The 17,534-nt window shown below is 45.1% G+C and overlaps 3 protein-coding genes and 1 non-coding gene across 5 annotated transcripts in view; 1 reads left to right on the top strand and 3 right to left on the bottom strand.

Annotated features, from left to right (window-relative positions):
• The window catches only part of LOC144481057 (uncharacterized), a 128,029-nt gene extending 120,876 nt beyond the window's left edge, over nucleotides 1–7,153 (top strand). Inside the window, exon 5 of the mRNA XM_078200708.1 lies at nucleotides 5,903–7,153. Coding sequence (XP_078056834.1) covers nucleotides 5,903–6,569 — 667 coding nt within the window. The 3' untranslated portion in view covers nucleotides 6,570–7,153. The remainder of the gene's footprint in view (nucleotides 1–5,902) is intronic.
• Nucleotides 1–8,236, bottom strand: part of LOC144481041 (uncharacterized) — a 211,559-nt gene extending 203,323 nt beyond the window's left edge. The window contains exon 1 of the mRNA XM_078200687.1: nucleotides 8,090–8,236. The gene's annotated coding sequence lies outside the window, so the exon portion shown is untranslated. The remainder of the gene's footprint in view (nucleotides 1–8,089) is intronic.
• LOC144481037 (uncharacterized) overlaps nucleotides 1–9,715 on the bottom strand; it is a 297,288-nt gene extending 287,573 nt beyond the window's left edge. The window contains exons 1-2 of one of the 2 annotated variants that reach the window (XR_013495736.1): nucleotides 9,547–9,715; nucleotides 8,435–8,546 (exon numbers count right to left, since the gene is read on the bottom strand). The gene's annotated coding sequence lies outside the window, so the exon portion shown is untranslated. Of the gene's footprint in view, nucleotides 1–8,434; nucleotides 8,547–9,512 lie in introns of both variants that reach the window. The other variant, XM_078200682.1, reaches the window with a different exon arrangement.
• Nucleotides 9,716–13,602: 3,887 nt separating this feature from the next.
• trnav-cac (transfer RNA valine (anticodon CAC)) lies at nucleotides 13,603–13,675 on the bottom strand. The gene has a single exon. It is a non-coding gene; the product is annotated as a tRNA-Val (tRNA).
• Nucleotides 13,676–17,534: the final 3,859 nt, after the last annotated feature.

Genomic DNA, 17,534 nt, shown 5'->3' with positions numbered 1-17,534 from the left:
TCCACTTATCTTTGTGTCGTCTGCAAACTTTGTTACCCTACACTCAGTCCCCTCCTCCAGATCGTCTATATAAATGGTAAATAGTTGAGGCCCCAGTACCGATCCCTGCGGCACGCCACTCGTTACCATGCACTTCTCCAAATGCTTTTTAAATGTTTAAACCTGCTGTTTGAACCTGCCTCAACCACTTTCTCTGGCAGCTCATTCCATGTACACATCACCCTCTGCATGAAGACGTTGCCCCTCTGGTCCCTTTTAATCTTTCCCCTCTCACCTTAAACCTATGCCCTCGAGTTTTCAATTCCCCGACCCTGGCAAAAAGACAATGTGGGTTCATCCAATCTATGCCCCTCATTATTTAATACACCTCAATATGGTCACCCCCATATTCTCCTACGTTCGAAGGAATAAAGCCCTCACCTGTTCAACCTCTCGCGATCACTCAGGCCCATTAGTCCCGGCAACATCCTCATAAATCTTCTTTTCACTCTTTCCAGTTTATCAATGTTTTTCCTATAACAGGGTTACAAAAACTGTACACAATACTCCAAGTGCAGCCTCACCAACGACTTATACAACTATAACATAATGTCCCAACTCCTATACTCAGTGCCCTGACTGATGAAGGCCAGTGTGCTAAATGCCTTCTTCACCACTCTGTCTACCTGTGCCGCCACTTTCAACAAACTATGTCCTTGTACTCCTGGGTTCCTCTGTTCCTCAACACTCCCCAGGGCCTTACCATTTACTGTGTAAGTCCTACCCTGGTTTGACTTTCCAAAATGCAACACTCACACTTAAGACCATAAGACATAGGAGCAGAATTAGGCCACTTGTCCCGTCAGGTCTGCTCCGCCAACCAATCATGGCTGATATTTTTTTCATCCCCATTCTCCTGCCTTTTTCATCCCCATTCTCCCTGTTGGGAGTCTTTTATAGACCTCCTAAAAGTTCTAGAGAGGTTGAGGAAAGGATTGCGGAGTCAATCCTGCTTAGGAGTGAAAGTAATAGGGCAATTGTTATGGGGGATTTTAACTTGACTAATGTTGACTGGAATTGTTATAGCTCTAGCTCGTTAGAGGGGTCAGTTTTTGTTCAAAGCGTGCAGGAAGGTTTTTTGACTCAGTATGTAGACAGGCCAACTAGAGGTGAGGCTATATTGGATCTGGTGCTGGGAAATGAGCCAGACCAGGTGCTAGACTTGGAAGTTGGTGTGCATTTTGGTGATAGTGACCACAATTCGGTTACGTTCACCTTAGTGATGGAAAGGGATAGGCATGAACCTCGGGCCAGTGGTTTTAGCTGGGGGAAGGGTAATTATGAGGCTATTAGGAGAGAATTAGGAAACATAGGTTGGACTAGGAGATTACAGGGACTGGGAACGTCCGACATGTGGAGTTTTTTCAAGGAGCAGCTACTGCGAGTCTGTGATAGGTATGTCCCTGTCAGGCAAGGAGGAATTGGTAGGGCTAGGGAACCGTGGTGCACCAAAAAAGTTTCTTTGTTGGTTAAAAAGAAAAAGGAGGCTTATGTTCGGATGAGACGTGAGCACTCGGGTAGTGCACTAGAAAGCTTTAGATTGGCTAAGAGGGAGTTGAAGAGCGAGCTTAGAAGGGCTAAAAGGGGACATGAGAAGACTTTGGCGGATAGGGTTAAAGAGAATCCTAAGGCGTTCTATAGGTATGTCAAGAACAGAAGGTTGGTTAGGGCAAGTTTAGGGCCAGTTATAGATGGCAGAGGGAAGTTATGTGTGGAACCGGAGGAGATTGGTGAAGCATTGAACCAATATTTCTCTTCGGTGTTCACGCAAGGGGACATGAATATAGCTGAGGAGGACACTGGGTTGCAGGGGAGTAGAATAGACAGTATTACAGTTGATAAGGAGGATGTGCAGGATATTCTGGAGGGTCTGAAAATAGATAAATCCCCTGGTCCGGATGGGATTTATCCAAGGATTCTCTGGGAGGCAAGAGAAGTGATTGCAGAGCCTCTGGCTCTGATCTTCAGGTCGTCGTTGGCCTCTGGTATAGTACCAGAAGATTGGAGGTTAGCGAATGTTGTCCCATTGTTTAAGAAGGGGAACAGAGACTTCCCCGGGAATTATAGACCGGTGAGTCTCACTTCTGTTGTCGGCAAGATGTTGGAAAAAATTATAAGGGATAGGATTTATAGTTATTTGGAGAGTAATGAATTGATAGGTGATAGTCAGCATGGTTTTGTGGCAGGTAGGTCGTGCCTTACTAACCTTATTGAGTTTTTTGAGAAAGTGACCAAGGAGGTGGATGGGGGCAAGGCAGTGGACGTGGTATATATGGATTTTAGTAAGGCGTTTGATAAGGTTCACCATGGTAGGCTTCTGCAGAAAATGCAGATGTATGGGATTGGGGGTGATCTAGGAAATTGGATCAGGAATTGGCTAGCGGATAGGAAACAGAGGGTGGTGGTTGATAGTAAATATTCATCATGGAGTGCGGTTACAAGTGGTGTACCTCAGGGATCTGTTTTGGGGCCACTGCTGTTTGTAATATTTATTAATGATCTGGATGAGGGTATAGTTGGGTGGATTAGCAAATTTGCTGATGACACCAAAGTCGGTGGTGTGGTAGACAGTGAGGAAGGGTGTCGTAGTTTGCAGGAAGACTTAGACAGGTTGCAAAGTTGGGCCGAGAGGTGGCGGATGGAGTTTAATGCGGAGAAGTGTGAGGTAATTCACTTTGGTAGGAATAACAGATGTGTTGAGTATAGGGCTAACGGGAGGACTTTGAATAGTGTGGAGGAGCAGAGGGATCTAGGTGTATGTGTGCATAGATCCCTGAAAGTTGGGAATCAAGTAGATAAGGTTGTTAAGAAGGCATATGGTGTCTTGGCGTTTATTGGTAGGGGGATTGAATTTAGGAGTCGTAGCGTTATGTTGCAACTGTACACAACTCTGGTGCGGCCGCACTTGGAGTACTGTGTGCAGTTCTGGTCCCCACATTACAGGAAGGATGTGGAGGCTTTGGAGAGGGTGCAGAGGAGGTTTACCAGGATGTTGCCTGGTATGGAGGGGAGATCCTATGAGGAGAGGCTGAGGGATTTGGGATTGTTTTCGCTGGAAAGGCGGCGGCTGAGAGGGGATCTTATTGAAACATATAAGATGATTAGAGGTTTAGATAGGGTGGATAGTGATAGCCTTTTTCCTCTGATGGAGAAATCCAGCACGAGGGGGCATGGCTTTAAATTGAGGGGGGGTAGTTATAGAACCGATGTCAGGGGTAGGTTCTTTACCCAGAGGGTGGTGAGGGATTGGAATGCCCTGCCAGCATCAGTAGTAAATGCGCCTAGTTTGGGGGCGTTTAAGAGATCCGTAGATAGGTTCATGGACGAAAAGAAATTGGTTTAGGTTGGAGGGTCACAGTTTTTTTTTTTAACTGGTCGGTGCAACATCGTGGGCCGAAGGGCCTGTTCTGCGCTGTAATGTTCTATGTTCTATGTTCTTCCCATCACCCCTGATCCCCTTATTAATCAAGAACCTATCTATCTCTGTCTTAAAGATAGTCAGTGACCTGGCCTCCACAGCCTTCTGCAGCAAAGAGTTCCACAAATCCACCACTCTCTGGCTGAAGAAATTCCTCCTTATCTCTGTTTTAAAGGATCGTCCCTTTAGCCTGAGGTTGTGCCTCTGTAATCTGTATTATCTGTACTGAAATCCATTTGCCAATCATCAGCCCACTTCCCTAACCGATCAACTGATCAAGATCTCCCTGTAATTTTTGATAACCTTCTTCACTATCAGCAATACCTCCTAATTTAGTATCGTCTGCAAACTTGCCAACCATGCTTTTTATGAATTTTTAAACGGCCATTCATTTCTCTGTTTGACCTCTGCCCTCCCTGATCAGCTCTCTGCCATTGTCTACCTTCCTCTGCCTCTAATAATGGGTGTATTTTAACTATTATTTCCGCAAGCTATGTCTTGATGAGGTTTTTCCCACTTCACAACTCTGTTCACTGCTGATTTACCATTTTAGAAAGGAATTGTTTCTCTTCCACTGGAGATCATTTCCCTTCCACTTCTGAGCTTATATTGACCAACAAAATCTGATACATTTTTATTCCCTGTAATTCATTCTGCCCACCCTGAAACGTTAATCTTCTTTCTGTCTAAAAGGACGGTCTCTTTCCTCATGTTCACAATTAAAGGGCAGGAGATGGCTGACATTTAAGGGGACAGTAAATTAATATAGGACAGAGATATGTCCAGTGTTATTATATGGTACCCAGATTAGATAATTATGTTGCTGTATAAAATATATTTATTATTATTTCTTGCATTGTAATATAATCCTGTAGCGATGTTATACATTTCCAGTCATAAAGTCATTACAGCACAGAAGGAATCCATTTGGTAACTCGAGTCCATGCTGACTCTCTGTATAACATTCCAGTCCCATTCCCACTCTATATCCCATTCTCCTGAAAGTTTATTTCCTTCAAGTGCCCATCCACTTTCCTTTTTAAATAGGATCCATAGATATGGATGGAGATTTACAACTTTTTGGGAATGAAGTAGGAAAGAATGTTCCATAGAAACTAGAATTGTCTGCTCTGAATTTCTATCCTATACTGACTGTGATGACTTTTGCAAACTTATTTCACAGGATTTTGAATGAGGAATCACAGGCAGAAATCTCAACCGTTCTGAATATCTTGTAATATGGAACTGTAGCTACGTTATATATTTCCAGACGTCTCTGCCCTCAGAGGGCTGTTGGTCTTTTGGATTTCTGTTCCACAGGGACCAGTGGAGGCTGAGGATCATTGAATATATTCCAGTTAGACAGATCTTTGACTGACAAGGGTGTCAAGGGTTATGGGGAACAGACAAGAAGATGGAGAAAAAGCTAATATGTGAGGGGATTTCTTCACTCAAGGATGTGGTAAAGCTTTGGAATTCTCAACCCCTGAGGACAGTGAAGCCTCAGTCATCAACTATTTTCAAGAGAGAGATTGATTGGTTTCTAGATATTGAAGATATCAAGGGATATGGGTTTAGTGTGGGGAGAATGATGCTGAGGTAGATGAACGAATTATCTCATTGAATAGTTTAAAAGGCTCGATGGGCCAAATGGCCGACTGCAGCTCCTATTTGTTATGGTCTCTGTGTCCAGGACAGGAAGCAGTGAGCATGGATCTGTCAATCAGCCTCAATCAGCACCTTCAGGAGAATTGGGAGGGTGAATATTAGATACAGCAGAGTGAGAATGGAGGGAGAGTGTGTGGGATGGAGATTTACAGCTTTTTGGGACTGAAATAGGAAAGAATGTTCCATAGAAACGAGAATTGTCTGTTCTGAATTTCTATCCTGTACTGACACTGATGACTTTTGTAAACTTGTTTTACAGGATATTGAAAGAGGAATCACAGACCGAAATCTCAAACGTCATGTCAGATCTGACAGAGTCATATTCCATGGGAGTTGAATATCATCGGCCTTTGAATCTAGAAGGAGAAATGATTGTCCGGTCTCTTGATTTGAAAAGATTTGAAATGTCAGTGTGACTGGAAAAGCAGCAACACACTGCCACACTCGAGTGAGAGTGTTCCAATGCACTGACTAAAGAGCTTTAACCAGTTACACAGCCTGAATAAATATCACACCATTCACAGCGGGGAGAGACTACACGTGTTCTGTGTGAGGCTTCAACTGATTGTCCACCCAAGAGAGTGGCAAGGACACCTGCACCATGGAGAAACCATGGAAATGTGGGGACTGTGGGAAGAGATACAGATACCCATCAGAGCTGGAAGCTCATCGGCGCAGCCACACTGGGGAGAGACCATTCACCTGCTCTCAGTGTGGGGAGGGATTCACTCAGTCATCCAGCCTGCAGTCACACCAGCGGGTTCACACTGGGGAGAGACCATTCACGTGTTCTCAGTGTGGGAAGGGATTCACTCGGTCATCCGACCTGCGGGCACACGAGCGAGTTCACACTGGGGAGAGGCCGTTCACCTGCTCTCAGTGTGGGGAGGGATTCAGTCATTTATCCACCTTGCGCACACACCGGCGATTTCACACTGGGGAGAGGCCGTTCACCTGCACTGTGTGTGGGAAGGGATTCACTCGGTCATCCGACCTGCGGACACACCAGCGAGTTCACACTGGGGAGAGACCATTCACCTGCTCTCAGTGTGGGGAGGGATTCATTTGGTCATCTGACCTGTGGGCACATGCATGCGTTCATACTGGGGAGAGGCCGTTCACCTGCTCTCAGTGTGGGAAGGGATTCACTCGGTCATCCCACCTGCAGAGACACCGGCGCGTTCACACTGGGGAGAGGCAGTTCATCTGTTCTCAGTGTGGGAAGGGATTCTGTGATTCATCCAGCCTGCTGAGACACCAGCGAGTTCACACTGGGGAGAGGCCATTCACCTGCTCTCAGTGTGAGAAGAGATTCACTCGATTATCCAACCTGCGGACACACCAGCGAGTTCACACTGGGGAGAAGCCGTTCACCTGCTCTGTGTGTGAGAAGAGATTCAGTCTTTCATCCGCCCTGCTGAGACACCAACGGGTTCACGAGTGATTCTAGGGGTTGGATTCTGCTGTTATTGTTTCTGCTTTCAATTACATCCAGGACATTTTGTTCAGTCTCACAGTTGGTGAAGTGGGAGGGTCGGAGGGTTTCTTTCTGCTGGACTGGCCGGTCTCATGACTTTACTTCCAGTGGACTGATGCTCTTTGAGTCTTGTTGCGAATACCCGGTTTCAAATTTCACAAGGATCACAGAGTGACAGGGTGTTAGGAAGTTAAGAGTCATTATTTCTGTTTGAAACCCCCTCAAATGTCCATCCAATTTCCTTTGTAATTGTTTATTGACTCCACTTCCTCCACCCTCGTCGGCAGCGAGTTCCAGGTCATTACCATTCACTGCATCAAAATATTCTTCCTCACATCCCCCCTGCATCTCTGGCCCAAAACCATAAATCCCCTCGTCCTTGTCCCATCAGCTAATGGGAACAGCTTTTCTTTGTCCACCTTATCTAAACCTGTCAGAATCTTGTCCACCTCTATCTAATCTCCCCTCAACCTCCTTTGCTCCAAGGGGAACAACCCCAGCCTGACATCGACAATAAAGAACAAACTAACAGAATATGTTAATACCTGAAATCAAATGGGAATGTTTAATTTCTGTTTTAAAGATATTGTGAATATATTGTCCTGGACAATAAAGGAATTGGAATAACTCACCTTGGGTGTGGTTGAATGGAATATATCAATCTGATATTCACCTACAGTCCAGTGAAAGTCTGGAATGTGTAGCTGGAAATCCCTCCCCAACAACACTATGAGCGTACTTACACCTCAGGCATTGTATCAGTTCAGGGAGGCAGTGTTGGGGTTGACCATGGCCGAGGCAGCAACATACAGCCACATATTCTGTTATAATTGAAGGACTGCAGATTGAATGTGAGGCATTATGGGACTGGACTATCGTGACCACATTCCTGTGACTGCTCAGTTTCTACAATCACCGACCATTAAACCTGCTTAGCAGGGCCCCAACAGAGGACCTGGTGAGAATATTTACTCAGAATGAGTTAGATGATGATGATGATTTCTGTTTGTCAATTTTAAATTTTTAAAAAATTTCATTGGTCTGTTTCCTGTCTGTTTTTTTTCTGTCTGTTTCCATGCTGTAAACCTCTATGCCTGTTTGCCCTGGATCAAACTGACACCCAAGAACTCTCAAATGCTGCAGCTTGAATGTGTACAAATAAACTATTTATTTTATCCAATGATAATTTATTTTTGTTTTTAAGTAGTTTATTAACCTTACCACCTGTTGCTATACTATTTTGATCCTTAGGAACAGAATAAATCTTAGTCACTTAGCAGATACTCACCAAAAATCTAGCTTCTTCTCCTGTGGAAGAGTAAGATCACTTCCTAAAGGCTGAGAAAGTTAGAAAGCAAAACAGCACCTCTTTTCCTTCCTTCCCTGACTCCCTTAATTACCCAACTCTCAGCACTCTATTCTAAGCTGCACTCAAGTGATGCCGGTTCAGAGCTGTTTCTGAGCTGTAGATTCAATACAATACTCACTTGCTGACATGAACATCAAGGCCTGTATGGGTCTCCAGGCCATCATGCACACCATCATGATAAGGAGGATGGAGCTGGTGTTGCCAGCCATGTACATGATGAACAGATTCATGGGCAGCTGTTTCAATGGGCCCAAGGCGATGAAAACAGAAAGTGAGCAGGGTATCAGTAAAGGGGGCCGGTTAGGGGAGGCCATATGCTGATTTATACCCAGGCCTGGAAGTAAGGATGATGATTAACCCTTTATCACACAGGCTGCTGTGGTTCACCAAGGTGCTTTATCACCATGGACAAACCAGGGGCGTTGTCAGTCACACACTAAAGGCACATTCAAATCCAACTTACTTTCTCAACCAGGATCCGGTCTGTTTCTTGGACGCAGGTGTCCGGTAGCTGTTTGTCTGAATATGCGACTGGGTACATGGAGTCTCTCTGGCTATACTGTTGACCACGGCTCCTATGAGAAACAGAAAACACAAATTGGTCACCCTTTCAGGACCTTCTTTAAAGAGGGAGTCTCTCTGTTGAGGACCCCAACGTGGTGACAATAGTGCCAGCATGAACTAAAGCTTGGGCAAACCTCGGACACACACTGCCGTTTTGTCCACTGAACTGCCACGGGAATGGAGGATGGCAGAAGTGGATGAGTGTCAATTGATAAAAAGGGTGCCAATCCACTTAGGGACCATCATAGGTCATAGAACCCTACAGTGCAGAAAGAGGCCATTCGGCCCATCGAGTCTGCACCGACCACAATCCCACCCAGGCCCTACCCCCATATCCCTACATATTTTACCCACTAATCCCTCTAACCTACTCATCTCAGGACACTAAGGGGCAATTTTAGCACAGCCAATCAACCTAACCCGCACATCTTTGGACTGTGGGAGGAAACCGGAGCACCCGGAGGAAACCCACGCAGACACGAGGAGAATGTGCAAACTCCACACAGACAGTGACCCGAGTGGGAATCGAACCCAGGTCCCTGGAGCTGTGAAGCCGCAGTGCTAACCACTGTGCTACCGTGCCGCCCTGGTTTTTGACAAAGTGACAAATCACCAGATGTACCAAATTGTATCTTGAAAACAAACACTGCGGGACATTGAGAGAGATCCAGTTCAGCACCCGGCCCTGGAAACGAGCAATCGTTCCTCCAACCACCACCGCAGTTGGCACCTGATCAGGTGAAGGGGCCGAAACCAAAAGGGCATCTCAGGGTCATGACCTGGAGAACAGATGCCAAGTGGGGTCTGAGTGGTTTCTGGGGGATTTGAGGGGCTGCTTTGTGGTGAGGAGTTCGGTGAGGGGTAAAAGAGGCGTGAAAAACCCGGGGTTGGGAAGTTTTGGGTTGGTGCCATGTCCCCGGGTCAGTGTGCGGTGGCGTCCCCTCAGGAGAGGCGGGCCGGCCCGGCTTGCCGCTTACTCGAGACCCCGGCTCCCCCGGGCGGCCTCCGCACCTGCTGGTGCCGCTCAGGGTCCGCTTGTGCCAGCGCGCGCGGTTGACAAGTCCCACCCCTGCAGCCATGGCAACGCCGCCGATCGTTAACCGTCCCCCCTTTCAAATCTGATTCAGATCAAGAGAAGAAGCCGCGCGCTTCCGTCAACAAAACACTCCCGCTGCAATGCGCATGTGCGAGCCCAACCGCCTGAGCGTTCTGCGGGCACCGCCTAAAGTCCCGCCCCACATCGACGCCATCTTTGTCAGGGGCGCATCTGTTCCGACTCTCCACCTTCTGTCCAAATGGAGAACATTTGCCCCGCACAAAGATGGACATCACTTAATGTCAGAGATATTTGCAATATTGAGTCCAGATGACCTTTTGTCAAAGCAAAAAGACATAGAAAGTGGGAGATATTTATACTGCAGGGTGAGGGAATGAAAGATGAGCTATAGCCACAGAAACCAGGGGAAAATACTGCGAATGGCTGTCGCATTCTCTCTTTGGACAGCCATTACAGCACCAGGGACTCAGGTTCGTTTCTCGGCTTGGGTGACTGTCTGTGCGGAGTCTGCACGTTCTCCAGGTGCTCCTGTTTCCTCCCACACACCACCTTTTTCTTCTCATGAAAATCCAGTATTTCCGATCGCCCTGAATGAATTTTGAGGTTCAGGTCAGAGCGAATAAATAAAAGCAAAAATCTGTGAATGCTGGAATCTGAAGCAAAAACTGAAAATGAACCACTGTGGCAAATGCATCATTCTCAATCTATTTTACTAGGTATTTGTTTCATTATTCAACATTTAACATCAATACATTTATTTATTCTGCATCTCCTGATTCTGAATTGAATATCTCTGACATATGCAGCATTGAATTGCAACTATGACTGACCAACAAAACAGATCGAGTCACTGCTTAATGCACACCCCATGATGCTCATTTGAGATTGACCACAATCAGTTTATAAACAAAATCAAATATCTTTAATGGGAAGAGATTTAAGAATGACCAGTTAGTTTATTCTGGGTGTGAAATATTCTGGTGCCTAAATCCCATTCATAGAAATCATAGAAACCCTACAGTGCAGAAGGAGGCCATTCGGCCCATCGAGTCTGCACCGACCACAATCCCACCCAGGACCTACCCCCACATATTTTACCCGCTAATCCCTCTAACCTACACATCCCAGGACTCGAAGGGGCAATTTTTTTTAACCTGGCCAATCAACCTAACCCGCACATCTTTGGATTGTGGGAGGAAACCGGAGCACCCGGAGGAAACCCATGCAGACACGAGGAGAATGTGCAAACTCCACACAGACAGTGACCCGAGCCAGAAATCGAACCCAGGACCCTGGAGCTGTGAAGCAGCAGTGCTAACCACTGTGCTACCGTGCCGCCCGTGCCGCCCATCTATTGAATGTCCAGTAGATCTGCACTGAGCCTTGATTTCCTCATCAGCATGAATGGTTTTCTGTATATCTTTATTCTGAAAACCGATTTTAAAAAGGTGTGTCTGTGCAATGTGCACCAATTCCTCTAGTTCAGTTACAGTATCACTTGTGTCTGTCTTTATGAGCACACACTGCTATTAGACATGTTTCAGATGGTGATTAACTATGTTGGTCTACATCTATAAACCCATGCATCGAACAAGTTGCTAATATATGCACGGTGTCAAAATACCAACATCTCTTTCCTGCAACTAAATCTAAAAATGCAGCATTTCTGATTTTCCTGAAAGCATTTGAGACCGAGGTCAAAACAAACATAATATGGCAACATCGAGAATTGGATAATGTTCAGCAAATAACCAAAATCATGCATACTTCCTGAAATGCTAAAGTTTCTAGCTGGTTTTGAACCAGGGACTTCTCACGCATTAGGCAAACATGATAACCACTACACTACAGAAACTACCAGCAGTTCAGTGTAGCCAATCGACTTGTCTGCAAGGTTCAACTCTGCTGTGTTGCTGCAGGTTCTCATGGTTAGACTATCCACCAGTATCTATTACAAGCCCACCAACTCCCACAACTATCTTGACTGCAGTTCTTCACACCCCACATCCTGAAAGGACTCCATCCCATTCTCTTCATTCTTTCGCCTCCGCCGCATCTGTTCTGATGATGCCACTTTCCTAAATAGCGTTGCAGATATGTCTTTCTTCTTCAACAGTTGAGGTTTTCCACCCACTGTTGTTGACAGGGCTCTTGACCATGTCCGATCCATCCCCCAGCCACTGCTCCCACTCCCTCCCCTCCCTCCCAGAACCAGGACAGGGTTCCCCTTGTCTTCACTTTTCACCTGACCAGCCTTCACATTCAAAGGATCATCCTCTGCCATTGCTGCCAATTCCAGCATGATGCCATACCCAACACATCTTCCCTTTACCCCCCCCCCCCCACCCCCCCACTCCACCACCAGCATTCCACAAGGATCGTCCTCTCTGGGATACCCTGGTCCACTCCTCCATCCCACCCAAACTCCTATCCCCTACCCATGGCACCTTCCCATGCAATAGTAGAAGGTGCAACACCTGCCACTTTACCTCCTCCCTGTTCACCTCCCGGGTCCTAAACGCCCTTTCAGGTGAAGCAGTGCTTCACATGCACCTTCTTCAACCTGGTCTATTCAATTCACTGCTCCCAATCCAGTCTACTCGACATCGGAGAGACCAAACACAAATTGGATGACTGCTTTGTTGAACACCTTCAGTCTGTCCGCAAGCAGGACCCAGACCTTCCTGTCACTTACCACTTCAACACACCACCCTGCTCTCCTGCCCACATGTCCGTCCTTGGCCTTTTCCAATGTTCTAGTGAACCCCAATGCAAATTGGAGGAACAGAACCTCATCTTCCGATTGGGCACTTTACAGCCTTCCAGACTGAACATTGTGTTCAACAACTTCAGAGCATGATTCTCCCCTCCACCTTCACCCCATTTCCATTTATTTTATTTCATTTTGTTTCTTCTTTTCATCTCATTCATCCATTTTATCATACTTCTTTCTCACTTCCATTTTTCAACTTCTTCATTCCTGCTCTTCTTCTCGCCCGCACCCGCCCCCTCCCCCCCCCCCCCTCCTCCCCCCCACCAACCCCCCTCCATTCAGGGCAAACCATCTGTACCTCTGCTCTACCATTCTGATTAACACTTTTCACACCTCTCTCAGCCTTCTACAATCTCCTTTTCATTCCCTTTGTCCAATTACAGCACCCCCTTCCACCCTCATAATATAAATCTTGTCTGATTTTCTTTGCCCTTAGCTCTGACGAAGGGTCATCCAAACTCGAAACGTTGGCTAGTTACTCAATATTTGTTTCGTTATTCAATATTAAATATGAATACATGTATTTAATACATGCATCTTCATTCTGAGTTGAATATCTCAGGAATATGCAACATTGCATTGCAAACATGACTGACCAATAAAAGAAATCGAGTCACTGGGTAATACACACCCCATGGTGCTTATTTGAGACAGTCAGCTTTTAAACAATATCAAATATCTTTCAAGGAAAAAGATTTAATAATGATCTGCTGGTTATATTTAATCCCTCTTCATTCTGCGTGTGAAACATTCTGGCGCTTAAATCCCGTTCATCTATAGAAAAGTCCAGCAGACCTACACTGAGTTTCGATTTACTCATCTGCCTGAGTGATTTTTTCCCATTTCTTTATTAAGAAGAACAATTTTAAAAATATGCTTCCGGGAAATGTGCGCCATTTCCTCTCGTTCAGTTACAGTTTCACTTGTGTCTGTGTTTATGAGCACACACGACTATTACACATGTTTCCAGATGGTGATTATATGTTAGTCTGCATTTATAAATCCATTAAATTCTGTTATGGACTGAACAAGTTGCTAATATGCGCACGGTGTCAAAGTACAAACATTTATTTCCTCATTGCGTCTTAAAATACAGCATTTCTGCTTTTACTGAGAGCATTTGTGGCCGAGGTCAGAGCAAAGATAACATGGCTGTAACATTGAGATTCAGATCATGTTCAGCAACAACTGAAACCATTCAAAACTTCCCTCATACAAAATGAATAATTGCAATAAATGTTTCTGCCCGGTTTCGAACCGGGGACCTTTCGCGTGTGAGGCGAACGTGATAACCACTACACTACAGAAACAACTGATAGCATAGCGCCGCCAATTGGCCTGACCACAATGTTCAACTCGACTGTGTTGCTGCAGGCTCCAATGGTTATACTGAGAGCCCATGTCACTTAATACAAGACAAAAACCGTTTCTTCCAACCTGATTTCTCAACTCATCTTGAACTTCAACATTTAAAAGTGGTCGTCCGGCAAATATCTAAGGAGCAATGATTTCTGCTCAATCATTAATGCATCATTCTCATCTTCCTTCGAATAATTTCAACCAGTTCTACCCAATATTTGTTCGCTGTTCAATGTTTAATATTAATATATTTTTATTAATCACATATCTCCTCATTCTGAATGAAATATCTTCGAAATAGACAACATTGAATTGCAAACATGACTGACCAACAAAAGGAATCGAGTCACTGGGTAATACACATGTCACGGTGCTTCATTGAGATTGACCACAATCAGCTTTTAAACAAAATCTTTAAAGGGAATAGATTTAAGAATGATTTGTTAGTTATACTTGATCCCTCTTCATTTTGTATGTGAAACACTCAGGCGTCTAAATTCCATTCAGCTGTAGGAAAGTCCAGTAGATCCGCACTGATTCTCGATTTCCTCAACTGTCTGAGTGGTTTTCCCTATTTCTTTACTCTGAAGAACGATTTAAAATAATGGTTCCGCGCAATGTGCGTCATTTCCTCTAGTTCAGTTACAGTTTCACTTGTGTCTGCCTTTTTGAGCACACAATACTATTCGACATGGTTCAGATGATGATTCACTTTGTTAGTCTGCATCAACAAAGCCATTAAATTCTGTTGTGGACTGAATGAGTTGCTGATATGTCCACGGTGTCAAAACAGGAACATCTATTTCCTCTCACTGCGTCATAAAAATACAAGATCTCTGATTTTGCTGAAAGATTTTGAGGCCGAGGTCAGAGCAAAAATAACATGGCTTTAATATCGAGTTTCGGATAATGTTCAGCAACAAATTTCAATCATGTAAACTTGCCTCACCCTTAACGAACAAATTTTAATAATATTTCGGCATGGTTTTGAACGAGGGATTTTCCGTGTGTGAGGCGAATGGAACCACCATAACACTACAGAAACTGCTGGCGTCCCTAGGACCCAAGGGGAATCTCTTGAAATGTTGCAACACTCATTGGGACTGCTGTAGACATATTGATCCAAGAATGACTTTGATTTGATTTGATTTATTATTGTCACATGTATTAACGTACAGTGAAAAGTATTGTTTCTTGCGCGCTACACAGACAAAACATACCGTTCATAGAGAAGGAAATGAGAGTGTGCACTTTGCAGTGTTACAGTCAGAGCTAGGGTGTAGAGAAAGATCAACTTAACGCAAGGTACGTCCATTCAAAAGTCTGACAGCAGCAGGGAAGAAACTATTCTTGAGTCGGTTGGTACGAGACCTGACTTGTGTATCTTTTTCCCGAAGGAAGAAGGTGAAAGAGAGAATGTCCGAGGACCTGGGGTCCTTAATTATGCTGGCTGCTTTGCCCAGGCAGCAGGAAGTGTAGACAGAGTCAATGGATGGGAGGCTGTTTGTGTGATGGATTGGGCACAATCACGACCTTTTGTAGTTCCTTGCAGTCTTGAGCAGAGCAGGAGCCATAGCAAACTGTGATACAACCAGAAAGAATGCTTTCTATGGTACAGCTGTAAAAGTTGGTGAGAGTCGTAGCTGACATGCAAAATTTCCTTCGTCTTCTGAGGACGTGGAGGTGTTGGTGGGCTTTCTTAACTATAGTGTCGTCATGGGGGGACCAGGGCAGATAGTTGGTGATCTGGAGACCTAAAAACTTGAAGCTCCCGACCCTTTCTACTTCGTCCCTGTTGATGTAGACAGGGGCATGTTCTCCTTTACGCTTCCTGAAGTCGATGACAATCTCCTTCATTTCGTTGACATTGAGGGAGAGATTATTGTTGCTGCACCAGTTCACCAGACTCTTTACCTCATTCCTGTACTCTTTCTCATCAGTGTTTGAAATCCGACCCACTACGGTGGCATCGTCAGACTTCAACACTATTATTCCCACGAAACTCATCTCCAAACTCCGTGACCTGGACCTCGGCACCTCCTCTGTGACTGGATCCTGAACTTCCTAACTCACAGACCATACATAATCTGTAAAGATAGGCAACAACACCTCCTCCACGATCATCCTCAACACCGGTGCCCCACAATGCTGTGTTTGAAAATCGAATTGGAGGGGAATTTGGCCACACAGTCATAGGTATATAAGGAGTATAGTAGGGGGCTGAGAACACAGCATTGTGGGGCACCGGTGTTGAGGATGATCGTGGAGGAGGTGTTGTTGCCTATCTTTACAGATTATGGTCTGTGAGTTAGGAAGTTCAGGATCCAGTCACAGAGGAGATGCCGAGGTCCAGGTCACGGAGTTTGGAGATGAGTTTCGTGGGAATAATAGTGTTGAAGTCTGAGCTATAGTCAATAAATAGGAGTCTGTCCTTGTTATCTAGGTGATCCAGGGTTGAGTGCAAGGCCAGGGAAATGCCGTCTGCTGTGGACCTGTTGCGGCGATAGGCAACTGTAGTGGATCCAGGTAGTCCGGGAGGCTGCAATTGATTCGTGCCATGACAAACCTTTCAAAGCGCTTCATAATGATGGATGTTAGAGCCACCGGCCGATAGTTATTAAGACATGCTGCTTGGTTTTTCTTAGGTACCGGGATGATGGGCGTCTTCTTGAAGCAGAGAGGGACCTCAGATTGTTGTAATGATTGAAAATGGTTGGCAATGGCAGAGAACAATAAGAGTTCCTTCGACCCACCATGCCTATGCCAGTTGTTTTATGACGAGTTACCAAACTGACGTGTCGGTGCGGGCTTGGTGGGCCGATGGACCTGTTCCTGTGCTGCACTGTTCTTTGTTCTCATTTCAATTTCCTCCTCTCATTCCATTAAGCTGATTTTTCTCCCTTTCAAGTCATTGTCCAATCCCCATTTGAAGAAGTAGTTTCTGTGGAATCCATGTACAGTTTGCTTTAGGTAACAACGTTTCACTGACCCAATGGCATGAAGTATTGGATATAGCTTCCCAATGTAGTTTTCAACGTAAGCATATATTTATTTATGCAATTGATTTCAAATGGAATTTACAAAACGGGTTTAATCGGATAAAGCATCTCCTCATTATTTCTGAATTATATTTGATATTAACTCCACAACTTTCCACAGAGTGTGGAATATAACAGAGGAGAATTAATCACCTATACCTGAAGCAGTCTCCTTGTGTTGTCCTCCTGTGTCCCAAACATCCGATCTGGCAACCTCGAGAATGGGTGGGGAATCTATCTTACCTACAGCGACCTCACACGGGGTGGCACGGTGGCACAGTGGCACACTGCTGCCTCACAGCGCCAGGGATTCGGGTTCGATTCCTGGCTTGGGTCTGAGTGGAGTTTGCACGTTCTTCCTGTGTCTGTGTGGATTTGCTCCAGTTTCTTCCCACAGTCTGAAAGACGTGCTGGTTAGGTGCATTGCCATGCTAAATTTCTCCCTTAGTGTACCCGAACAGGTGGCGGAGTATGGTGACTAGGGGATTTTCACAGTAACTTCATTGCAGTATTAATGTAATCCTACTTGTGACATTAATAAATAAACTTTAAACATGATATGTGTTTGGCTGTTAAAATAAATTCATCCATTATTGCTTATTATCCAAAAGTGTCCACTGTTGAGTCATCAATTAATGATCACCATTGATGAGGAATAGATTTCTGGCTGTTCCTTGTTGTTAAAATGGACAGTTCCATCGCAATGAATATCTAACACGATATTGCCGCACTGACATGACCCCAGGGAATTCCAGTTCAGAAAGTTACTCTG

Source organism: Mustelus asterias, chromosome 30 (assembly GCF_964213995.1).
Source record: "Mustelus asterias chromosome 30, sMusAst1.hap1.1, whole genome shotgun sequence".
Lineage (NCBI taxonomy): Eukaryota > Metazoa > Chordata > Chondrichthyes > Carcharhiniformes > Triakidae > Mustelus > Mustelus asterias.
The sequence above is the reverse complement of the archived record's forward strand: the minus strand, read 5'-3'. Positions and strand labels throughout refer to the sequence as shown.